Here is a 26,795-nt window from a genome sequence, read left to right as displayed (position 1 = left end):
CCCTTCGTGGTATGAGACTGTAAGAATGTAAGTTGGACACGAGTTCTCGCTTTAATTCAGGTTAGATAGACTGCGCTAACAGAATTGGAGAACTTCCGCCAAGTTCGCAATTAAATGTGTACTTTGCATTTATTTCAACGGCATAGGCCACGTCACCGAAAAGTTGGTCGTAGCCTTTAAATCGGTGGCAGTAACTCATTAAGTTTAACGCTATTTGAAGGTAGCTGTGTGTTTTTCTTACAAATTATCCTGTGCTTCACGAAGTACTTGTATATATCTAGTAAATTTCTGTATATTCTGGATTCACGCTGAATTTTAGTACACTTGTCGTAAAAGTTTAGTGCTACATTAGTCACCAGTTACGCACGTTATTAAAAAAAAACCTAAAAAAGATATTTTGACATGTCAAATACTTCGAAACAGGTTATGAACCTAAAACTTTCTGGAAGACATTTCTGGCAAGTAATAATCTAATGCATCTTCTCGAATAACCCGGTTTACAAGAACGGAAGTGTTCTGATTATTCGTTGTACAGACAATAAGTGGAAAATTTTGAGGAAGGAGATCTGCCGAAGAGGCTACTGTGCAAGATGTTTATAGACCGACATTGTATTTGTAAGCTCTTAAAAATTTTGTAGATTTCAGTAGTTACTAAAAACTCGATTAGGATTCGTTCATGAACTTCAATGACCAACTTGTCCGCCCCCGTTAGCTGAGTGGTCAGCGCGACAGAATGTCAATCCTAAGGGCCCGGGTTCGATTCCCGACTGAGAATTCGGAAAAGAACTATGTCCGAATTCTAAAAGACTTACGCCGTTGCTTTCAAGTGGCATGGCGGTCACTCTCTTTGCTTTAACGTTCAGGTCTCTGCAACCTTTAATGAATCATAATGCTTCCACATCACTGTTAATGTTATGATTTTAAATAACATCTAATTTTTTCTGTTTCAGATCGTTTGGGAAGGAAACCAGTAATCCTAGTAGCAAGTTTCGTGTTCACGGCTGGTTCTGTGATCATGGGTATAGCGCCCGGCAAGGAACTGCTCCTCATTGGGAGAATCATTGTGGGGATTGGAATCGGTGAGTACAATTTAACTTTCGTTTGTATACGAGAGCTAGGTGAAAATTTTTCAGCATCCCAGTGAAAGATGGTTATTTATTGGCTGAGTGGGGAGATCTGTGAAATACACAGCTGCGGCTGACATTGCATCTTTAGGAATCAATACACAGTGACACTGTGTGTGTGTGTGGGGGGGGGGGGGGGGGGGGGGTTACAAAGCTCAGCAAGGGTCGTACGATATGAAGATGTGTGTGTATGACGCCCCAATGTTGAAGCTAGAATGCAGACTAAGAGAGTGTGGACAAATATTTTGGTTGTCACTTACAGCCAAGTGTGTAATGAATGAATAGAGGAGTACGTTGCGAGTTAACTGATTATTAGTGAGAGATGAGATCGGCACAAGACGCGCAGGTCTCAGTATTTTGCAAATTTCACAAGAATTAGTTTGTGAGGTCAGCAGCATCTAAGGTGAATCTTCAGTATCGCTGGGACAGTGGTTCGACATATGTAAACCGCTACTCAGGACGATCAAAAGCGTTTGCTAAAGGACCTTACCTCATCTCCGCAGAGCCATTTGAGGCGATCGACGGCACGAGTCGACCTAGTTGCAGAATCCCATTTCTGCCAGGAATGTACGGAGACAAATGCTCCGCAAAGGCTGCATCAGCCGAAGACCAATGTCCCTTTGCTTACACCATGACATGCAGCTCAACGAACATCCTCACTGGACCATGGAACAGTGTCGGCGTGTAGCACGTTTCGACGAATCCAGGTTTCAGTTCCATCAAGTTGATGAGCGCATAAGAGTGTGGTGTACGCCTCCTGAAGCCATGGATCTTATATGCCAACAATGTTGTCTGCTGACTGAGGGTGATCAGTTAAGGTATGGGCTGTGGTCATAGTCTCTTTTCAGGGACCAAAGACAGGTCCGACTTATGTGGACATTTTCGCAGACCATCTGCCTCCCTTTCTGGTATCAGAGTACTTTAATGGAATTGCTGTGTTTCTACAGGAGAATGCGTGCAACGAAAGAACCGTGATGTCGCAGATAGCTTGATGAATACTCCAGTGAAATTACACCATGAAATCTTCTCCCCTCCCCCCTTCCACCGTTCCATGTCACCCGATCTTAATCATTTATGGGATGTCGCCAATACCCGTTTATACCAGATGAACCGGTGTCAACTATACGAGAAGAGGTGTGTTTAGCACTGCAAGATGCCTGGATAAAATTTCTCCTGAACCATTCCAAAAACTCGTAGAGTACATTCCTCGGTGTTACTGCAATTTTGAGGTCTCGCAGAGGAGCGACTCGCAATTAGTATCACATGTGTTGCCTTTCCACGACTTTTGACCACTTAGTAAGTAGTTATTAAGGGCCGGTTCTAAATTTAAAGGGACACTCGTCTGAAGATAACAGGATTTAAAGGTACAGTAGTTAACAAAGGTGGGTGATATTATCTCAAGGTCACCGATGACGGCTTCCGGTGTCAGGTTACACACTTGGACACTTGGGTGAGTTATATTCGAGGTCTCTCCCCACACTTCTTGAATAAACAAGTGGAAACTCCACATGGAGACCATTTGCATCTAACGGGGAAGATCTGCGAAATAGATCACAATGCATGCAACTTCAAGTACCACCTGTCGTGCACATACCCGTTTTCTTTCACTATTTGAACGGGTATGATGCTTACTTTCTCGTTGAACGTTTGGGTGATTTCGGTTTGAAAAATGATCACGTCAGTGTCGTTCATGACACTACTAAAAAGTACATTTATTTTTCTTAGAGAATCAGCAAAAAATATGACACCGCTTCCTGGATTCATTAAGTTTCGTGTACGCGTCTTTTCAGAAACTTTCTAAGACAATGCATCAGAGCTGCGGATCCTGATGATTCAAAGTTTCAACTTGTGATGAAAAAGATAGTCTTCCCATATGAATACTTAGACTCGATGGAAACAACGTTGCTCGACATAAGTGTTGGATAGTAAACTCACAGTCACTGCCATAATGCATGCGGAGTACAAGCACGCGCTGAATGTTTGGCAGGAGTTTAGTATCACTGATTTATGGGATCTGATAAATTGTACGTAACACAGATGTACATCAGCTCGCAGAAATTTTCAAAACATTGTAGAGTGTATGCCTGTGCACATACTCCGTGGATCCTACCTTCTATGCACCGTGTCAGGGCTTTCGTGTGTCGCAGTTTTAGGAACACGTATCAGCATCGAATTGTTGGCTTATGTTGCCATGCTGCTATTTCTTTGAACGTTGTAATCGCGAGGAACTTCGCCGGTGCATGCACAGGTACATCAAGGTGAATAACCTGTGAACGAACGACGAGGAGTAAAGACCATCTGACGATTTCAGTTACATCCCCTAATTGGATATAAAAATCTCTATGGGCAAGTCATGCGACAAAGTCAACTGTTTGGATGGTTCGGATGGATCTCCAAAAGAAAAATTACCAGACTGAGCGAAAAGATCCATGATATGGCTGCTGATTTTGGTGATGGATGTGCGTGATGTACACAGTGCTTGCCGTTGTGTCTCAATCGCCTTCTCCCATGAAATGGTTTCTTCTCGAAGCTGTTGACAATGCTGCGGACTCACTATGATACTGAACGGGCGCTGAAGACCTTGCTGTCGTGCGCCCACAAAACCCTTCTACTACTACTACCCAATGCTACGGAGTAAGCAGCGATATATTTTCCACTACAGAGATCTCCAGCAATTTCTCAGTTTGGTGGTGGAACTTGTTTATAACAAGCCTGAAACTATCCCAATGATGCATAGACATCGAATGAAGAGGCCTCCGCTATTGGACTATTTGTAAATGATGATAAAGAGTACGTGGAGCTTGAATCTTATTGGTCCAGGGAAGAGGGCGACACATTGTCGCCATTTAATGTGCTCCCAATGGTCCTGGAGTTTCCCACCAATTTTGTACCACGTGACCAATATCGATTTACGTCATGCTCTGTTATATAACTAGGTTAGTTGCGTAAGGTGCGTGGGGAGGACTGGGATTTCTCAATATGACATTGATAAAGTCCCTGGGGGGGGGGGGAGAGGAGTGGGGAGTGATCTTGAATAAAAGTTGCCCAAGTGCGTCACCTGTCACCATAAGTGCTTATCAGTGACCCTGAGATAAGATCGATATCTCGACTCGTACCCGCTCGTAATAACTACTGCCCCTTCAAATCGCGTCCGCTTAAATCCAGTTGAGATGCGTGTCCCTTTAATTCTAGAACCTGTCATTAGTAAGTCCTTTAGTGTATTTTCCACCCACAACTACAGTTTAATGTGGAAGGGCTAGAGTGCTAAATATACTAAACACCATGAATCTTTCATCAGTTCTCACTTCAAACACGAAAGCAGCCTTGTGGGTAGATTCCTTGCCCTGAAGAAATGTGCTAATTTTTACTTTTGCAATGCAGGCGTCGTCTTGCGTAATTTTTATCCATTTGGTCCAAAAGACTTGTGAAATATTTGCTAGTTTTTGTCGTTCTGAGGAAATGCAGATCTATTGTCTTCCACTTACTGCTGTTTCTTTTCTGGGATGAGGTGTAAGATCCACGTTTCTGTAATAAATCGAACCTCAGAATCAGTTGTCTCCTTTTTACAGCTGCCTAAATACTGCGGATACGTCCCTTTCCTCATTTGTTTGTGGCCAGCGTCTAACAAATGCCGTATCTACCTCGTCAGTTCCAAACGTTTTTGAGACTGATCAATAAAAGATAAAAAATAGAGGGAAATTAACATGGTTTTAATGCTTCAGGTGTCTCCCCTCACTGGAATAAAATGCACAGAACTTTCATACAGCAATGTGAAACTGTCAGAAAAGTACTTCTTTTGGATATTGTTCAACGTGAGCGTCATGGGCTTGAATGTCGGTTATGTAGTCAAATCGTTGATCGTTCTTGTGAATTTCTGCGCTTTGTCGTTTTGTGATATGTTCGTATTGATAACACGAATTCGTCACCCGTGTTCATTGTTTCTAGTAAAGAATTTTCCGCATTTTGCATTTCAATTAGTCGTGGCAGTTGTCTACACGTCGTTGTTTTGTTCGGCTGTCAAGGTGTACGGGACAAACCTTGCACTCAGTTCTCTCCTCTTAAAAACACTCTAGAGGCAGTCATGACCATTTATTGGTCGCACGTCCACTACTTCACACTGCCTGCTTACAATTGACTGGTCGGATGCACATCTGTCGTTTACAGTTGTTAATTCAAGCTGCCACCGTGGTTACTGCGCTGACGTCACTTGTGCGCAGGAATAAAACAAGGCTCGGAACTCTTTGATCGGACGGTGTATCGTCTCTTAGTGTTTACTGTGTCCTCTACACAAAGTATAGTATCTGTGACTAACCCAAATGACTGTGAGTGGTGTCTCAGTGGCATGTCTTGAGGCTCGGTACGGGGAGGCAGTGTTACGAACTGCGAAATCCTCAGGAACATCTACATCTACATGCATACTCTGCAAATCGCACTTAAGTGCCTGGAAGAGGTTTCATCGAACCACCTTCACAATTCTCTATTGTTCCAATCTCGTATAGCGCGCGGAAAGAACGAACACCTATATCTTTCCGTAAGAGCTCTGATTTCCCTTACTTTATCGCGGTGGTCGTTTCTCCCTATGTAGGTCGGCGTCAACAAAATATTTTCGCTTTCGGAGGAGAAAGTGGGTGATTGGAATTTCGTGAGAAGATTCCGTCGCAACGAAAAACGCCTTTCTGTTAATGATGTCCAGGCTAATCCTGTATCATTTCAATGACTCTGTCCCACATTTCGCGATAATACAAAACGTGCTGCCCTTCTTTGAACTTTCTCGATGTACTCCATCAGTCCTATCTGGTAAGGATCCCACACCGCGCAGCAGTATTCTAAAACAGGACAGACGGGAGTAGTGTAGGCAATCTCCTTAGTAGATCTGTTACATTTTCTAAGTGTCCTGCCAATAAATCGCAGTCTTTGGTGAGCCTCCCTCCCCCCCCCCCCCCCCCCAACATTTGCTTTGTCTTCTTTCCAATTTAACTTTTTCGTAATTGTAATTCCTAGGCATTTAGTCGAATTTACGGACTATAGATTTGACTGATTTATCGTGTAACAGAAGTTTAACGAATTCCTTATAGCGCTCATGTGGATGACCTCACACTTCTCGTTATTTAGGGTCAACTGCCAATTTTCGCACCATTCATATATCTTTTCTAAATCTTTCTCAATTTGTTTCGCTATCCTGATGACTTCAGTAGTCGATAAACGACAGCGTCATCTGCAAACAACCTAAAACGGCTGCTCAGATTGTATCCCAAATCGTTTATATACATAAGGAACAGCAAAGCGCTTATAACACTACCTTGGGGAACGCCAGATATCACTTCTGTTTTACTCGATACTACGAACTGTGACCTCTCTGACAGGAAATCACAAATCCAGTCACGTAAGTAAGACGATATTCCATAAGCACGCAATTTCACTACTAGCCGCTTGGTGGTACAATGTCAGAAGCCTTCCGGAAATTCAGAAATACGGAATCGATCTGAAATCCTTTGTCAATAGCACTCAACACTCCATGCGACTAAAGAGCTAGTTGTGTTTCACAAGAACGATGTTTTCTCAATCCATGTTGACTGTGTGTCAGTAGACAGTTTTCTTCGAGTTAATACGTAATGTTCGAACACAATATATGTTCCAAAATCCTGCTGCATATTGACGTTAATGATAGGGGCCTGTAATTAAGTGGATTACTCCTACTACCTTTCTTGAATATTGGTGTGACCTGCGCAACTTTCCAGTCTTTTCGTACGGATCTTTCGTCGAGCGAACGGTTGTATATGATTGTTAAGTATGGAGCTAATGCATCAGCATATTCTGAAAGCAACCTAATTTGTATACAGTCTGCACCAGAAGACTTGCTTTTATTAAGTGATTTAAGTTGCTTCACTACTCCGAGGATATTTACGTCTACGTTACTCATGTTGGCAGCTGTTCTCGATTCGAATTCTGGAATATTTACTTCGTCTTTCTTTGTGAAGGCTTTTCGGAAGGCTGTGTACTGTAACTCTGCTTTGGTAGCACCGTCTCCGATAGTATCTGCGTTGCTATCGCGCAGAGAAGGCATTGATTGCTTCTTACCGCTAACATACTTCACATACAAAAAGAATCTCTTTGGATTTTCTGCCAGATTTCGAGACAAAGTTTCATTGTGGAAACTATGATAAGCATCTCGCATTGAAGACCGCGCTAAATTTTGAGCTTCTGTAAAAGATCGCCAAACTCGGGGATTTTGCGTCTGTTTAAATTTGGCATGTTTATTTCGTTGTTTCTGCAACAGTGTTGTGACCCGTTTTGTATACCAAGGAGGATCAGATCCGTCGTTTGTTAATTTATTTGGTATAAATCTCTCAGTTGCTGGCGATACTATTTCTTTGAATTCAAACCACATCTGGTCTAAACTTCCGTTATTAATTTGGAAGGAATGGAGATTGTCTCTCAGGAATTTTTATCTGCTTTTCTTGAATCGGTATATTTTTAGTTTATTTTTGTAGGATCTGGCGGTTACAATATTCAATATCTCTACGACAACCCTGTGTTCATTAATCCCTGTATCCATTTTGATGTTCGTTATTAACTCAGGTTCATCTGTTGCTAAGTGGTCAACTGTGTTTTCACTTCTTTACTGAGCACGCAAACACAGTTACACAGCGCAGTTCGTACCATATCCTGTCAAGTCGTCGTACAAAGCTAAACACACAGCCTGTCGAAAACGTGTCCAAAATAGTCTACAAAAACTGCCAAAGCAGTCTTAAATAAGATCGCAGTGGCAGCGAACTGAGAACCTTGTTCGATGACACACGAACACTGACAAGCAACCCCTTGATTGCGAGGTTGAAATATCAATCTCTAGTAAGGCTCATTTGAAAGCGTTGTGTTAGAAACTGAGAGGAAAAATACTAGCTGCTAATGACTCACACCCAGAGGCTGAATTTGCCCAGTGATTCCGCGTTTATGAACGGCAATGTCACGCACGTTTCAGAATACGTAGTTTGCTCCAAAGGAATATGATTTTTGTACGCAGACCAGGAATCAAGCAAAAGGAAGTTATTTTGACCACCTATTGGCCAAAACCAATGCTCATACCATACTTACAGTTCTCTTACACTCATTTTTGCACTCTTGCTTTCTGTGACGTAAATATTCCTTACTGTCCTTGCAAGATCACGCACACGAGAAAGAGTCGTAAGTGGAGAGCACTTCCAACGTTACACAGCACAACAAATAACTTCCCAGCCACTTTATCATCCAAATCAACAGTCGGCATAATTGTATACGAATGTGTTAAGGCACTGATATTAGTTGATCTTGATACAACTCTCTTGTTACCTCTAATTTCTAACGTTTCTTTCATATTCATTTCCTTTTCAAACCTCGATCGATCGGATTTGAAAACAAATTTCTTACTTTACAATTGGATAAGTTTGTTTATCTCATCTACAAATTTGTGGGCCGATTCTGCAGTTTGCTGTGCATCATCAGGTTGACGCTTTGTTTGAAATTTCGTTATCTCAGGTCTTCAAATTCTGCAGCACAGTTCGAAGTTATGCAACCACTCACTGCTTTCCTTGAAATCAGTGTAATCTATGTCGCACGCAGTTTGATGCTAATGTGCATCACTGTGGGGGTCCGGACAGGGGTTTGTCGGGGACGGCCAACTCGTCCCACGCATCCCCCGATCGGACTACGGCTGTGGCTGCCCGGGATACTCCCCACATTGAGGCTGACCCCTCACCCGTGGTAGAGTGGGAGGTCGTCTCGAGGTGTGGCAGGGGGCGAAAGACATTCCGGAGGGCTGAACGGAAGGCCTCTCCAGTTTGTCTGTCGAACCGGTTTCAGGCTGTCTCCGACTGATACTGATCTTCGGCCGGACATGGCTGCTTGTCCTGTTCCAGAGGTTGCCCCTCAGTCTGCAAGATACGGGTGGTCGCAGAGGATGGGCTTACTGGTAGTTGGGAGCTCCAACGTCAGGCGCGTAATGGGGCCCCTTAGGGATATGGCAGCAAGAGAGGGGAAGAAAACCAATGTGCACTCCGTATGCATACCGGGGGGAGTCATTCCAGATGTGGAAAGGGTCCTTCTGGATGCCATGAAGGGTACAGGTTCCACCCGTCTGCAGGTGGTCGCTCATACCGGCACCAATGATGTGTGTCGCTATGGATGGGAGGAAATCCTCTCTGGCTTCCAGCAGCTATCCGATTTGGTGAAGATTGCCAGTCTCGCTAGCGGGATGAAAGCAGAGCTCACCATGTGCAGCATCGTCGACGGGACTGACTGCGGACCTTTAGTACAGAGCCGAGTGCGGACCTTTGGTACAGAACCGAGTGGAGGGCCTGAATCAAAGGCTGAGACGGTTCTGCGACCGTGTGGGCTACAGATTCCTCGACTTGCGCCATAGGGTGGTGGGGTTTCGGATTCCGCTGAATAGGTCAGGAGTCCACTACACTCAGCAGGCGGCTACACGGGTAGCAGGGGTTGTGTGGCGTGGACTGGGCGGTTTTATTGAGGTTAGATGGCTTCGGGCAAGTACACAAAGGGCAACAGCCTCAAAGGGTGCGGGGCAAAGTCAGGACATGCGGGGACCAAGCAGCAATCGGTATTGTAATTGTAAACTGTCGAAGCTGCGTTGGTAAAGTACCGGAACTTCAAGCGCTGATAGAAAGCACCGAAGCTGAAATCGTTATAGGTACGGAAAGCTGGCTGAAGCCAGAGAGAAATTCTGCCGAAATTTTTACAAAGGCACAGACGGTGTTTAGAAAGCATAGATTGCATGCAACTGGTGGTGGCGTGTTTGTCGCTGTTAGTAGTAGTTTATCCTGTAGTGAAATAGAAGTGGATAGTTCCTCTGAATTATTATGGGTGGAGGTTATACTCAACGACCGAGCTAGGTTAAATGCGATTTTGACAGTTACGTGCTGAGTAAAACTGTGAGGGACGGGAAAAACCCACCGTGGTACAACAACAAAGTTAGGAAACTACTGCGAAAGCAAAGAGAGCTTCACTCAAAGTTTAAACGCAGCCAAAACCTCTCAGACAAACAGACGCTAAACGATGTCAAAGTTAGCGTAAGGAAGGCTATGCGTGAAGCGTTCAGTGAATTCGAAAGTAAAATTCCATCTACCGACTTGACAGAAAATCCTAGGAAGTTATGGTCTTACGTTAAATCAGTAAGTGGATCGAAACAGCATATCCAGACACTCTGGGAGGATAACGGCATTGAAACAGAGGATGACACGCGTAAAGCTGAAATACTAAACACCTTTTTCCAAAGATGTTTCACAGAGGAAGACCGCACTGCAGTTCCTTCTCTAAATCCTCGCACGAACGAAAAAATGGCTGACATCGAAATAAGTGTCCAAGGAATAGAAAAGCAACTGAAATCACTCAACAGATGAAAGTCCACTGTACCTGCCGGGTTACCAATTCGATTCTGCACAGAGTACGCGAAAGAACTTGCCCCCCTTCTAACAGCCGTGTACCGCAAGTCTCTAGAGGAACGGAAGGTCCCAAATGATCTCGATCTGTTGTAGAATAAACATGGATTCCGGAAACAGCGATCGTGTGAGACCCAACTCGCTTTATTTGTTCATGAGACCCAGAAAATATTAGATACAGGCTCCCAGGTAGATGCTATTTTCCTTGACTTCCTGAAGGCATTCGATACAGTTCCGCACTGTCGCCTGATAAACAAAGGAAGAGCCTACGGAATAGTGTGGCTGGATTGAAGAGTTTTTAGCAAACAGAACACAGCATGTTGTTCTCAATGGAGAGACGTCTACAGACGTTAAAGTAACCCCTGGCGTGCCACAGGGGAGTGTTATGGGACCATTGCTTTTGACAATATATACAAATGACCTAGTAGATAGTGTCGGAAGTTCCATACGGCTTTTCGCGGATGATGCTGTAGTATTCAGAGAAGTTGCAGCATTACAAAATTGCAGCGAAATGCAGGAAGATCTGCAGCGGATAGGCACTTGGTGCAGGGAGTGGCAACTGACCCCTAACATAGACAAATGTAATGTATTGCGAATGCATAGAAAGAAGGATCCTCCATTCTGTGGTTATGTGATAGCGGAACAAACACTGGTAGCAGTTACTTCTGTAAAATATCTGGGAGTATGCGTGCGGAACGATTTGAAGTGGAATGATCGTATAAAATTAATTGTTGGTAAGGCGGGTGCCAGGTTGAGATTCATTGGGAGAGTCCTTAGAGAATAAAGTCCATCAACAAAGGAGGTGGCTTACAAAACACTCGTTCGACCTATACTTGAGTATTGCTTATCAGTGTGGAATCCGTACCAGGACGGGTTGACAGAGGAGATAGAGGAGATCCAAAGAAGAGCGGCGCGTTTCGTCACAGGGTTATTTGGTAAGCATGATAGCGTTACGGAGATGTTTAGCAAACTCAAGTGGCAGACTCTGCAAGAGAGGCACTCTGAATGGCGGTGTAGCTTGCTGTCCAGGTTTCGAGAGGGCGCGTTTCTGGATGAGGTGTCGAATATATTGCTTCACCCTACTTATACTTCCCGAGGAGATCACGAATGTAAAATTAGAGAGATTCGAGCGCGCACGGAGGCTTTCCGGCAGTCGTTCTTCCCGCAAACCATACGCGACTGGAACAGGAAAGGGAGGTAATGACAAATGGTTCAAATGGCTCTGAGCACTATGGGACTCAACATCTTAGGTCATAAGTCCCCTAGAACTTAGAACTACTTAAACCTAACTAACCTAAGGACAGCACACACACCCATGCCCGAGGGAGGATTCGAACCTGCGACCGTAGCAGCCTCGCGGTTCCGGACTGCAGCGCCAGAACCGCACGGCCACCGCGGCCGGCAGGTAATGACAGTGGCACGTAAAGTGCCCTCCGCCACACACCATTGGGTGGCTTGCAGAGTATAAATGTAGATGTAGATGTAGAGCATATACGACACCACGCATTCCACTGACCCATCTTGCAGAAAAGCTACTATTTCATCTGCCACTTCTTTCTTACTCTGCCAAATTCCTTGGCTTCCTTTCTGACGAAACGTCAAATTTGGCAACTGTTGTTGTAGATACAATGTAATGTTTTCTTCGTTCATCGTTGTCATTGCTCTTCTTTGTATCAGCGCCACTAGCACTGTAGCGCTGTTTTGAGTTACTTGACGACTAAGCAGTTCAACTACGCTCCGTAGCCTCATGCTGTACTCACCATTGAACCATTGGGTAGCTTATGCCTGGATCTTTCATTCGGCATGTTAAAGAGGCTGTTGCTTCCAGTCATTGAGAGAGAAGAGTGTAGGCAGCTGTGATTGAGGCGCACATGGGAACGAGTAATGCCTGTCGTCTGGGCTCTGTGGCCATACTCGAAACATTCCTGTCACTAGCAAAAAAGCTTGAAAAGACCAGCCTTGCTCACGGAATTTCCGCCAAACTCACAATCTGCAGCATTATCAACAGAACTGATCGTGGTCCTTTCCCTGTTTGCGAGTCGAGTGAAAGGCCTGAACCGTGAAGTTTCTATAACAAGGTAGGTTGCGACTTGGTAGACTTGCGCCATGGAGGTGAGAACTGTAGGTGCCCTTGAATGGGGGTGCTCTACACATCAGATGCTGATACAGAGCTAGCCCATCGTGTCTAAAATGCACACAAGGTTTTCTTTGTTGCATAACGCGAGTCTTTATCCAGTTCAAATAATGACAGCTGTAAGAGACTTCAGAGTATTGGTGGATGATCCAAAGAATTATCACGCGCAGATGAAACTACTAAAATTATAGTCAACTGCCGAAGCATTCGCAACAAAACGCCAGATGCTGAAGCACTCCTGAACAACAGTGCAGCTCAGATGATTCTAGTTAAAACTGGCTAAAATCCGAAATGGACTGAAGTGATGCTTTTGGGGCAAATCTAGGTGTGCATCGAAAGAATAGGCTAGTGAGGAATGGAGATGGTGTATTGGTCTTAGTAGACAAGGAACTCAGATATTCCGAGATAAAAATTTAAGCTACATGCGAGATAGTTGGACAAGACGCAATATCAAGAGTGTACATAAGCTTGTAAATGTTGTCCGCCTTCGACCGTCTGACTTACATCCAGGTGTAACCTAAACTTCAGAGAAAATCTCATCTCGCTAGTGTCTTTTCCCCAAACATACTGTCGTTCATGGAGACTTCAGTCATCCAACAGTTTATCTGAATAGTTATAAAAGGTGGGCATGATGTTCTTTCTTTCTGTAAGAGGCGTACATGGACCCATCAGTCAGTCAACTCCTGGCATTGAATATGATCTTGGAAAACTCGAATATCTACGCAATTGTGTTTCAGTTTGAACAAAGAGAATTTTGGAGGAGGAAGCCTTGGGTATAAACTGAAGAGGTGTTATTTATTGAGTAACCACATTTGTCTCCAAATCTAACGCTTCTAGATGCCAACCTGTGGGGGATCATGGGGAACGAACCTTACCAACAAGACAGCATAGAAGCATAATGCAGCGGACTCGTTGACCGCCGTAGTTTCCGCTGCTGAGCGGACGATGTTTAGCCGCAGGTGGCGGTCACTTGGAACACCTATAATGGAACAAGTTGTTTTTCCGTTCCTGTGTCGTTATTAATCCAAAGGCTTTGACAGTCAAAGAGCGAATGATAGTTACGTATTCCATGTTGTGGTAGCTATGGTTCAAAAATGGCTCTGAGCACTATGGGACTTAACACCTGAGGTCATCAGTCCCCTAGACTTAGAACTACTTAAACCTAACTAACCTAAGGACATCACACACATCCATGCCCGAGGCAGGATTCGAACCTGCGACCGTAGCGGTCGCGCGGTTCCAGACTGTAGCGCCTAGAACCGCTCAGGTGTGGTTCTTTTGGAAAAATTTGTAAAATAAGCAATGCATAACTCACTGCGTTGTGGTGGTGTCTGCGTAACACGATTAATTGAAAACCAGACAAAATAAATTTGCAGCGCTGAGCGAAATATACTGGCAATAGCAACTGTAGAATAGCCTAGTTGACGTAATACAGAAAAAGGTCCAGCCGCAATTAATTCCAATTCATAAACAATTCTTTAGCAATGTTCGTAGTAAGAATGGCTTCCTGGTTGCACCAAATAGTACCTGGCTGGCGTAGGCAAAGGGATCTACGGCGAGGACGGCCTTCTGTATTTGGGATGGTGGTATGCTTGATGACAATGTTACTAGTTCTGGCACAGTCGGTGGCGGTTACGTCAAACAAAAAAAGAGAGAGGCAGGTATATACTTGTGCATGATAAACCCCTCCCCTCAAAAATTTCTCTCCTTCATATCTCCTCTGTGTTATTACAGATGACGTGTCACTGATCTGATTTGTATTAAGATTGCAGTATACGCGAGGTGCCTGTTAGCTTCCACCACCTGAGTGGGATACATTAAAGTCCTAATTAATGGTCACCAACCTGCAGTCTTCTGTAGTTGTCCCCTACGCAGAAAACAGGACTTAGGTCGTGAACATTCGGGAGGACGACGGTTCAATCCCGTCTCCGGCCATCCTGATTTAGGTTTTCCGTTATTTCCCTAAATCGCTTCAGGCAAATGCCGGGATGGTTCCTTTGAAAGGGCACGGCCGATTTCCTTCCCCATCCTTCCCTCACCCGAGTTTGCGCTCCGTCTCTAATGACCTCGTTGTCGACGGGACGTTAAACACTAATATCCTCCTCCTCCTCCTTAGGTCGTGAATCCGTTATCTTGAGGCTGTAACAAACTCTCTTAGCGAGGAACTGATAGTGTATAAATAATTAAATGTTCAATTAGTTTGTTTATGCGGGATGTCACTCGCTTTTTATTAGCAGAATACGAGAAACTGCATAATTATATTCCACTTTATGAATCTCAAATAATTTCCAATATTCACACTTTCATAAAAACAAAACAATTACTTGCGTAATTACTATAAAATTCTTCTCAATTATACATTCAAATAACCAGAGATTGCTAATTAAGTCCTTAACCGATACCGTCTGTCTTCAGACTGCCGAACCGCGTCGCCCGCCATCGAAGCTAGGTGCGATCCCAAGATCTCTGAAGTGCTTCTTCCGTCTTTTCGTTTAGCAGTTGTTTATTATTCTGCTTGTTATTAACGCTTCTGAAAGAATGGAATGATAGCCTGCTATTGAGAGATGCTTTAATGTAAAATGCAAGTAAATACACTGTTTAATTTTTCTAATATTAATAACAGAAGTTTATCGTTTTGGCGCGCAACTTCCGAACGCAGCAGCCAGTAGCGGAGAAGGACCGCAAATTAGGCAGTCTTTCTCACGATACTCGTACCGAACAAACCATCAGTCATTGGTACGTCACACCACATTACGTCATCTAGTCACTGCTACCTTCTCAGCTGCTCTAACTGTATGTCTGTATGACTGCGGATTGCGAAGATGGCCCGTGCTGAGAGTAGCGTCTCCCACGTGAACCTACAAACTCACTGAGCGTACCAAGTGTGTGGGTGGGAGGCGAGAGGCGACGAGTGCGCTCTGGAATACCGGAGAGTTTATCGAACTCCGGCTGGCGTGCGATCAATGGTGGTGGTAGTGGGCGACGCCTCCAGCTGCCGGCCCTGGCCTAGCCCACTGCGGCCGCGCCTTTCCTGCTCCACGCACCAGCGCGGAAGGTCAGGGTTTCAACGCCGCGTCGACGGTACGGGATTGGGGCACGGGTAAGTGGGAGTGCCTAGGGTCAGTGCTGAGACCACTACTGGTTCTTACACACCAGTGTGCAAAGCGTAAGACGATAGTAACTTAGGCGTGTTACTGCCAAGTAACATAGAACTAGGGCCATACACAGAAAGAACTGCTGCACTGTAGCACAGAAGATAACTGAAAGAAATATGCAACGAGACGAACAGAAATGACACTTTTATTCAAAGACACAGTGATTCGTAGTGGTCCCCTAGACATTAAAAGTGAGGGTGGACGTGGTTCTTAATAGGGTGTGAGATCACCACGGACGGCAATCCATTCTCTGCATCATCCTCCAGTGCTGGCCTTAGTTGCTAAGAGGTTATTGTGGCAGTGGAAGAAGCTAATAGAATCGATATCATAGTAAAGACTACACAAGAAAAACTGTTTCCTTCGCCAGTCGATGCAGACACCCAAAGCCACAGATGTTTCCTAACGAGAGATTATCTGTGGAAATGGAGAGGAGGTGGAACAAGAAGAGTGGCCAAAACATCAAATAAACGTGCGACACACACACACACACACACACACACACACACACACACACACACACGCACACCCACCCCTCACGAGATATTAAGACACATGGCACATTGCTTTGCAATTTATATTAGAATGTTAACGCGGTTATATTTATAATGATAAACAGCTTGGTTGACAGCTACTGGATGGCCGTTGGTGCATGTGGACGTGCTGGAATACGCCTCCCCAACGCGTTCCACACATACTCAATGGGACTTGAGTGGGGGAACAGGCAAGCCAGCTCATTCACCGGATATCCTCTCGTTTCAGCAGTTTATCTACCTGCGCAGTTTGATACGGTCGCGCATTGTCATCCACAAAAATGAGGTCAGGGCCGAATGCACTCCTGAAAAGACGCACATGGGGAAAGAGTGTTACAATAACGTTGACTGGTGAGTATACAGTGTTCAGAGATTTCGAGGTCATTTCGCCCCTGCAACATTATTCCTCCCCACACCATAACACATGGACCATCAAAACTGTCATGTTCGATAATGTTCCTGGATGCATTTCCTACCATTTTATAGCGAGAGGTGGAGACACGTGCATTTTTCAACGGCGTAAATGCTCATCCACACATAGGGCGTGTCTCTTTGAACTGCCTGCGTGATGTTGAGGCACTTTTGCGTCAAGTAAGCTCCCCAATAGAATACGTGTGGGACCACCTAGGACGTAAATTCCGACCCATTGCCAATCAAAGACCTATCGTCATATTTGTGGGCAAGTCTGTGTCAGGACGGGATACAACGAATTTATGACACCTTTTCCAACCGAATCAAGGCCTGCATCCGGGCCAGAGATGGTATTACCACACTGATAAGTACGCTCATACTGCCAAGTTGTTCGCAGATTTCATTTAGTTTCCTGCTGCTCTTCTGGGTGCTTCACATTGTCAGGCTATGCATATATACCATTCCTTTTCTATGTAATAATCATTTTTTGTATTTACTTGTATTATTATGATAGATACAACAATGATTGTCTTGCACATTATCAAAACTGTTACGTCATGGTATCAGCTCGCGCATTGCGTACACGAAGAGCCACCCTCACAGTTGTGCCCAGTCTCTAATTACCTCCTTCAAGCGTAAACTTCCTTCTTGTCCACCTTTCAGCTCTTATTCATTCTGAGCCGAAACTCGAAGGCTAACCAGGCATTCACTGAATACTTAAGCAACGAAGGGAGAAGTAATGACAATGAGGTCTGTACGGACTGAACTCAGGCGTGGGTTGCGGAAAACTGAGGAAGGAAATCGGCGTGTGTTTACAGAAGAACCGTCCCGTTGTTTGTCCAAGCGATTTACTGAAATCACGGAAAACATAAATCTGGAATACTGGACGGAATCTGAACCGCCGTAACGAAACGGACTGCCAATCTGCCTCCGCCTGCAGGTTTGGAGATTATAATAGGCCCGAGGTATTCCTGCCTGTCGTAAGAGGCGACTAAAAGGAGTCTTCAACCTTTTGGCTTAACGGGTTATGGTCCCTTTCAGGGTCTGACTTCCACCTTTACAAATTCTTCAGAAGTACGGACCATTCTGGGAAGGACGCCTTACATGGTGCATCATATCCATCGTGCCCTGAGACCGTCTGCACCTGTTATTGTCACGGCTCTGCAGCTCCATCTGTAATCAAGCTATTTGGGCGAGGACACCTTAGGAGGTGCATCATCTACATCCAATGTCTGCTGTCGTCTTCTGCACCCAGCACGGTAGCCAGTCCATCGTGGAGTGGTCGTCGTGTAACCTTTTAGTTGTAACCTCCTGACAACACTGCTGATGCTTGAGCTGCAAACTCCTCACGTATGCCAAGGAGTAGATCTCTGTCTTCTTGGGGCATCAGGACTCCCAGCAATGGCCATTGCGTCAGGTGGCCTTTGCTGTGGCTTGGTGGCACCTGTGGGGAGAGTCCATAATCGGAGTGGGTGGCATCAGGGTGGGTGACCTGCCATGAAGCAGATAGTCATCTTTTGTTGGTGGCCGAATGACTCCAGCAGTCTCTAAGAAGGGAAGGCTAGATTTCAATGCCCCCAAATCGTTCCTCTCCCTAGCTACAGTATGGAAGGAACATAGGTCTACAGACAAAAGAGCCATATTCGCCTCCGTACTTAGTCTGCAACGGATCAAATGGAGACTCCTTTCTGGCTGAAAAGTCTCTATTTTTTGTTGAAAACCCGGAGAATAAATTCGGGGAAATGCTGCACTATCCAAAAATGAAATGGGTCATTCCAGATACCTACAGCATCCACAGCCTGTGGCACGCTGGGTGATATTCCCGTTTCAGTCACTCCTGATAAAAACCTAAACATGGTCGACGGGACTATTTTCCATCGAAACCTCATATTGCAGTCTGACGAAGAGCTACGCGCCAATTTAGAATGATGGGGTGTTCACTTCATCCAGCGTGTCTATAGGGGATCAAATATAATAGGGTTGCTGGGTTGCTACCAGTGCCTTCAACTTGGCCTTTGAGGGTGATTTGTTACCTGAAAAGGTTAAGGTGATGGTATACCAATGTCTCTTCCCCTATGCAGTGCTTTAAGTGGTGGAAATTCTGGCACGTGTGTGCCCGGTGCAATTCCAACGCCCCATGCAGAGGCTGTGGGCCTCGATTGCATCTGTGTACTCCATGTACCCCCCCTCCTCTTCCTCCCACCTGTGTCAGCTGTGAAAAGCATCACACCGAGCGAGGTGGCGCAGTGGTTAGACACTGGACTCGCATTCGAGAGGACGACGGTTCAATCCCGCGTCCGGCCATCCTGATTTAGGTTTTCCGTGATTTCCCTAAATCGCTCCAGGCAAATGCCGGGATGGTTCCTTTCAAAGGGCACGGCCGACTTCCTTCCCCATCCTTCCCTAATCTGATGAGACCGATGACCTCGCTGTCTGGTCTCCTTCCCCCAACAAACCAACCAACCACCCAAAAGCATCACTCGCCCTGATTACCAGACTGCATGGTTCTTCAAAAGGAGACGAAAATTATGGAATACAAAGCCCTGGATGGAATGAATTACCAAGAGCCTAAAAAGAAGTATGACAGGTTGCATTCTGATTGATTTTCACCTATGCCGTAACTACTACGATGTCGCGCTCGATGGCGACGGTAGTCCCCTCATCTATCATTTCTGTGGTGGGCCCACAAGACCAGCTGACTACACCCCCATCTCCGTTGGTGGTTGGGGACCCCTCTTCTTCCATTGCTTCCAAAGCACCTACTTTGGGAGCAATGCCCCACAAGACACCGGGGACATTCGTCCCCACACCCCAGCTGGAGAAGCAGCAGCCCCCTCCGTCTCATCTTGCGCAGAAGGGGTCCCTTGGGACCCTCCCTTTCCAGGACTCCACACATACAAAAGTAGACACCGGCCAGTGGTTTAAGGAGCCACAAGGTCCTTGTCGAAGGTCTTCACGCTCTTCAACTGTATCTGAAGCTGCTTCAGGGAAGCCCTCCCAGAAAGACCCTAAAGAGCAGCGAGAGAGTAAAACAATGAAGAACAAAGCAGTTCAGAAACAAGAAACTCTGGTGGCTCCCACACCACCACTCGCTACCAGTTCCGCACCTGAGGACAAGGTGGAGATTTTAGCTTCCCCCAAGGACCTAGATCTCGCCCACGCCACAGCAGCGATGGTCATACATACAAGACTGCAACCAGTGGCTGCAGATGACCCTGAGGCGTAAACTACCTTCTTGGTCCCTCCATGCCTTCCCAGGCTACAGAAAGGTCATCATCCAGTGGAATTTGTGCAGTTTTTCCCCCACCTGGCTGAGCAACAACTCTTAAGCATTACACCTGCTTTCTGCGTTACCCTTCAGGAAACTTGGTTTCCAACAATGCAGACCCCCACCCTTCATGGCTGTCGGGGGTGACTGTAACAGGATGTCAGGCGAAGTATGTATAATATATTTCCTTAGCGAACCTGTGCCCCCTTCAAACACTTTTAGAAGCTGTGGCTGGCAGGGTGAGGACAGTGCAGGAAATTACCATCTGTAACATTTACATTCCTCCAGATGGTGAAGTACTATAACACTGCACTAATTTCTCAACTCCCCCACCTTTCCTACTTTTTGATTATTTCAACACCCTTAACCATTTGTGAGGTGGAGCCAAGGTTACTGGCCGGGGTAAAGATGTCGAGAATCTACTAACTGAACTCGACCTTTGACTCCTAAATATAGGTGCCCCACTTACTTCAGTGTAGAACAAGGCGCATGCTCGGCCATTGATCTCTTAGTTTGCAGCCCTGGCCTTCTACCATCTATTAATTGGAAACTTAAGATGACCTGTGTGTTAGTGGCCACTGTCTGTTTTTCCTGTCCCTCCCATGACGCCACTCACCTGGAAACTTGCCCAGATGGACCCCTACCAGGCTGACTGGGGCGCTTTCACCTCTGCCACTAACGTTAAATCTCCTTTGCTTCGTAACATCGATGTGGCGATCCAGGATGTTACTACAACCACTGTTTCTGCAGCTGAATCGGCTATCCCTTTTTCCTCCCATTGCTCCCGGCGGAAGAAAGGGCCTTGGTGGTCGCCGGAAATCGCTGTGGCCATTAGGAATTGTAGTCTGGCCCTATAGTGTCATAAACGGCACCCTTTTATGGAACACCTCATTGCCTTCAAACGGCTAATCAAAAGACGGAAGCAGGAGTGCTGGGAACGATATGTCTCCACCACTGGAACACGAACCTCTCCTTCCCGGGTTTGGGCAGATCAGATGCTTTTATGCCGTTATGACCCCTGCAGGTATACCTGGAATTTCCACGAATGGAGTTATCTATACCGACCCAGACACAGTCACAGAGCATTTTGCTGGACATTATTCTTAAACCTTTGTGTCTGAGGATTACCACCCCGACTTTTGTACCCTAAAACAGTGGGTGGAACGACAACTCCTGTCTTTTACTACAGGCCGCCCTGAGCCATACAATGCTCCATTCAGTGAGTGACAATTTCTCAGTGCCCTTGCACACTGTCCCGACAGAACTCCAGGGCCAGAGTACATCCATCCCTAAATACTTAAACATCTATCAGCGAATTACCTGCGCTACCTCCTTGCCGTCTTCAACCACATCTGGAGCGATGGCCAATTTCCGCCACAATGGCGAGAAAGTATCATCATTCCAGTGCTAAAACCTGGTAAGAACCCGCTAGATATGGATATCTATCGTTCTATCAGCCTCACCAACGTTCTGTGCAAGCTGCTCGAATGTAAAGTGAGATGGCATTTGCGATGGCTACTTGAGTCTCAGGGCCTTCTGGCTCTATCCCAGAGCGGCTTTCGCCAAGTTCACTCCACCACTGACAACTTGATATACCTGGAGTCTGCCATCCGAACGACCTTTGCCATCTGTGATCATCTTATTGACGTCTTTTTCGACCTGACGAAAGACTGACACCACTTGGCGATACCACATCCTCGCTACATTACAAGAGTGCGGTTCTGGGTCCCGCTCCTGATTTTCATACAGAATTTTTTATCGCTCCGCTCGTCCAGAGTTACAGTCGGCGCTTCACACAGTTCCCCCCATATCCAAGAGAATGGTATTCCGCAGGGCCCTGTACTGAGCGTCCCTCTTTTTTTTTTTTAGTGGCCATTAACTGTGTGGTCATCAGTCTCACTCTTCTTATGTGCTGACGACTTTTACATTATATTTTTCTCATCAACTATTGGTGTGGCTGAACATCGACTATAGGTAGCCATACGAAAGGCACAGTCATGAGCTCTCATCCATGGCTTTCGGTTTTCTGCCGCTAAGACTTCGTCATGCACTTCTGTCGCCGTCATACAGTTCATCCGCACCCACAACTTTATTTTGATGACCATCTCCTTCATATAGTGACTATTGTCGATTTTTAAGACTGGTTTTCGACACCCGCTTGGCTTCCCCATTTTCGTCAGCTTCATCAGTTATTTTGCTCCCCAAATAGCAAAACTCCTTTACTAGTTTAAGTGTCTCACTCCCTAATCTAATTCCTTCAGAATCACCTGAGTTAACTAGAGTACATTCCATTATCCTCGTTTTGCTTTTGTTGATGTTCATTTTATTTCGTCCTTTCAAGACACTGTCCATTCCGTTCAACTGCTCTTCCAAGCCCTTTGCTGTCTCTGACAGAATTACAATGTCATCGGCGAACCTCAACGTTTTTATTTCTTCTCCATGGATTTCAATACCTACTCCGAATTTTTCTTTTGTTTCCTTTACTGCTGGCTCAATATACAGATTGAATAGCATCGGGGAGAGGCTACAACCCTGTCTCACTCCCTTCCCAACCACTGCTTCCCTTTCATGTTCCTCGACTCTTATAATTGCCATCTGGTTTCTGTACAAATCGTAAATAGACTTTCGCTCCCTATATTTTACCCCTGACACCTTTAGAATTTGGAAGAGTGTATTCCAGTCAACATTGTCAAAAGCTTCCTCTAAGTCTACAAATGCTAGAAACGTAGGTTTGCCTTTACTTAATCTATTTTCTAAGATAAGTCGTAGGGTCAGTATTGCCTCACGTGTTCCAACATTCCTACGGAATCCAAACTGATCTTCCCCTAGGTCGGCGTCTACCAATTTTTGCATTCGTCTGCAAAGAATTCGCGTTAGTATTTTGCAGCTGTGACTTATTAAACTGATAGTTCGGTAATTTTCACATCTGTCAACACCTGCTTTCTTTGGGATTGGAATTATTATATTCTTCTTGAAGTCTGAGGGAATTTCGCCTGTCTCATACATCTTGCTCACTAGATGGTAGAGTTTTGTCAGGACTGGCTCTCCCAAGGATGTCAGTAGTTCTAATGGAATGTTGTCTACTCCCGGGGCCTTGTTTCGACTTAGGTTTTCAATTTTGGCTTGCTACTTTCGTTTTCTCCTTCTGTGTCGTTGCACTTGTTTTTACACATTTTGTTCCTTCCTCGGATATCAGGCGATAGCATTCTTTTGGGGTATGGTTTTATTCACAGTCATGGGTGACTACGGGAAAAAGGGACTGATGACCATGATGTTTAGTCCCTTTACCCTACAAACCAACACAGTTTTCTTGACCTGATCTCTTGCTTACTTCTTCTCCAGAACTGTACCATACGTTTTATGCTCGTGCAAGAAAATTTCTCCCGAAAGAAAGTAAGAGGGAGAGTAGGGTTTTACGACCCCCGACGAGGTGATCAGAGACGAAGCCCAAGCGCCGAAAGGAGGTTCAAAAATGGTTCAAATGGCTCTGAGCACTATGGGACTCAACTGCTGAGGTCATTAGTCCCCTAGAACTTAGAACTAGTTAAACCTAACTAACCTAAGGACATCACAAACATCCATGCCCGAGGCAGGATTCGAACCTGCGACCGTAGCGGTCTTGCGGTTCCAGACTGCAGCGCCTTTAACCGCACGGCCACTGAGGCCGGCCGAAAGGAGGTGGACTGGGAAAAATCAGAACATGTCTTGTCGAAGGAACCATCCTGTCATTCATCTCGAGTGATTTCAGGAAACCTTGCAAAACCCTAAATCTGCATGGTCGTATAGGGCTTTGAAACAGCATCATTACGAATACAACTGCATTGTCTAACCATTGCTGCGCCACCTCGCTCGATAATTTTCCTGAATACAGAGCATCTCTGTACGAAGCAGGGTGTAATCTTGGAACTGTGACTCTGTGAAACTAAGGTGTTTTTTCTGAGATCCAACAGTTGTAGTACACACTACGCAGCGTAATAAAGTTTTTGTCCCGTTTATTTGCAATTTACACGCGACAACCAATCGCCCATCCTGTCGATAAATCGTCGTTTATCAAAAGATTGATGAAAAATTCGTGTGTCTATGAATTGTGTAATCTTTCTTCTGTGTTTTTTCTGTCATTTTCCGCTACAGAGATTGGGCATTATACCGGTACTTGTGTAGACGGGAGGAGGAAAACTGGCTTTAAAAAAAGCAAATCATGCTGTCCAGTGTAGTAGACGAACGGTTATAAACCTGCGCTCCTATAGGATCCAGATCTGGCTACTCTCCCTTTCTTGCAAGCTAGCGCGTTAAGCGTTTGCCTATACACGAAATTGCTTCCCTATGTCTGACGGATGCCTTGTTAACAAACGGACGTCATGTGGTGTAATCATACTGCGGCGCATACCAGCACTAGCGTGTAACTCTATCCCTCCGTTCAGGCATTTCCCCTTGCTTCTAGGGTTCACTGGCGGTGCTCCTGCACCTGTGCTAGTGCCTGAGATCTGTCGCGTGTGGGGTGGCTCATAGGTAGATGGTGATTCCGTACGTAAGGCCTACGAGCTGTTGCTGGCCAGTACTGAATAGGTAAGTGATCCCAGCGGTAGTCTATGACGACCCTTGTCAGACACGTTGATCAGCTTACTCTGACAGCCTCCGTTTTCCTTGAATTGAACTCGTGCTACATCCTTGACAAACTAGTGTGTGAAAAGCCTGCAAGACTCGATTATCCACGATAGGGCTGCGATCAAACGCGCTAATCTCGCTCATCCTGTCACTCGTGCGTTCGAATGTCAAGTTGACGATTAGTATAACGCTTGACATTAGTCATTTGGCACGGCGAACTGTTCCAGGAAAGCGCTCAGATCAACACATTAGCTTCGGCATACATAATATAACTGCTCATGAATATACCTGCAGTAGCTAAAAAACTGATGCAGTGTGAAGGAAGGTAAAAAGAAGACAGAAGTATGGCTCTTTCACTCTACTACAGAAGAAGGGTTAACTCTGGAAGGCAACCCCTACTTTTTGGTAAACCCATTTCTCCGCGATGTCCTTTCTCCCCGCCCTGCAAATCCAGTGACGTATGCGGGAGGGCCTCTTTGATGTTCGGAAAGTCTGAGAGGAATACTGGCAGAATCTAAGCTACGATGACGGGTCGTGAATCGTGATGGGATATCTCAGTTGGTAAGAGCTTTTACCCGAAAGGCGTGGTCCCGGATTCAAGTCTCTGTCCGGCACATGGCATTAATCCACCATTAAGTTTAAAATTTGTATTCTCTATCTGATCAAAAGTACCCAGACACCTCTTTGTAATGCGGAGCTGACCACTAGATGTTTACATCGAATGTGGACTAGGCACTGTATGTTGCTTGAGTAATGGATCCATCAGGGACACTTCAATCCTCCTACAGTTGCCAAAGTCGACCGCTGGCGATATGACTGTGAAGTGGATACGCGAAGGAACAACCAGAGCTAAACCAAAACCAAGTAGATTTCATGTGATGACGAATAGGGACCATCTTGGATTGTGGAGGGTGGTTGAAAAAATCGCATATCATCAGAAGGAATAAGCCACGAGTTGCAAATTTCTGTCAACAGTCCAGCTAGCACAGTGACTGTGGATAGGGAGTTAAAAAGAATGGGGTACAGATGTTTTTTTTTTACACAAAATAGTGCAAAACGTGATTATAATACCAAAACCAAAAACAATCTGTATAAGGACTATAAAAGCTTAACATTAGTACATAAAGGAGTCAAATACATCGGTACTCATATATTCAATAACTTACCAGAGCATATCAAAGGTCTTGTAAGTGATAAAGATCAGTTTCAGAGTGAATTAAAGAACTTCCTGTTGGCCAACTCCTCCTACTCCATCGATGAATATCTTCACAAGGATTATAGCTCATAACTCTGTCTGCATTAGAATTCTACAATATCCATGTATCTGAGGAAAAAAAAACTTTTTCCACATCCCAGAGACTCCTCTCCAAGGGATCCATGGAAAACGATAAATGTAATAGTCGACCCCCCTATAGTCGGTGCTAAGCAGCGCTTGAGGTGGTACACAGAGTGACGCCACTGGGCAGTGGATGACTGGAAACGAGTGATTTGGAGTGGCGAATCACGCTACAGCCTGTGGCAGTCCGATGTAATGGTTTGCGTTTGGCGAATGTCTAGAGAACGTTACCTGTCATCACGTATGGTGCTAACAGTGAAGTAAGGAGGTGGTGCTGTTACGGTTATGGGGTGGTCCTCGCGGTTAGGGTGTGGTCTGCTTATTGAACTTAATCAAACGCAAAATACAGAAATATATGACAACATTTTACAGCATTGTGTACTATGTGCAGTAGAGGGACAGTTCCGAGACAATGATAGTTTGTATCAGCACGACAATGTACCCAGTCATAAAGCAACGTTTGTGAGGCAACGGTTCGTGGGCAATAAAATTTCTGTAAATGTTTTGGGCTGTCCGGAGTCCCTGACCTGAATCCAGTCGAACACATTTGGAATGACTTAGAACATCGACTTCGCTCCAGACCCCAGCGACCAATATAGCTAACTTATCTGGTTTCAGATACCTCACTGAGTGTCCCTACCAGACTTCAAACCGTCGTAAAGGCGAAAGGTGGAAACAACCACTGATGTCCAGTAATAGGAGTCCGGATACTTTTGATCAGCCGGCCGAAGTGGCCGTGCGGTTCTAGGCGCTGCAGTCTGGAACCGCGAGACCGCTACGGTCGCAGGTTCGAATCCTGCC

General features: G+C 45.4%; 1 protein-coding gene across 2 annotated transcripts in view; it reads left to right on the top strand.

The window, feature by feature from the left end:
- Positions 1 to 26,795, top strand: part of LOC126183995 (proton myo-inositol cotransporter-like) — a 536,443-nt gene that overhangs the window by 387,145 nt on the left and 122,503 nt on the right. For both annotated transcript variants that reach the window (XR_007536824.1, XM_049926349.1), the window contains exon 3: positions 951 to 1,079. Coding sequence is in view for 1 of the 2 variants with exons in the window: in XM_049926349.1 (XP_049782306.1) it covers positions 951 to 1,079 (129 nt within the window). In the remaining variant the exon portion in view is untranslated. The remainder of the gene's footprint in view (positions 1 to 950; positions 1,080 to 26,795) is intronic.

The sequence above is a fragment of the Schistocerca cancellata genome, chromosome 4 (genome assembly GCF_023864275.1).
Source record: "Schistocerca cancellata isolate TAMUIC-IGC-003103 chromosome 4, iqSchCanc2.1, whole genome shotgun sequence".
Taxonomy (NCBI): Eukaryota; Metazoa; Arthropoda; class Insecta; order Orthoptera; family Acrididae; genus Schistocerca; species Schistocerca cancellata.
This window is presented reverse-complemented; position numbering and strand designations above follow the sequence as displayed.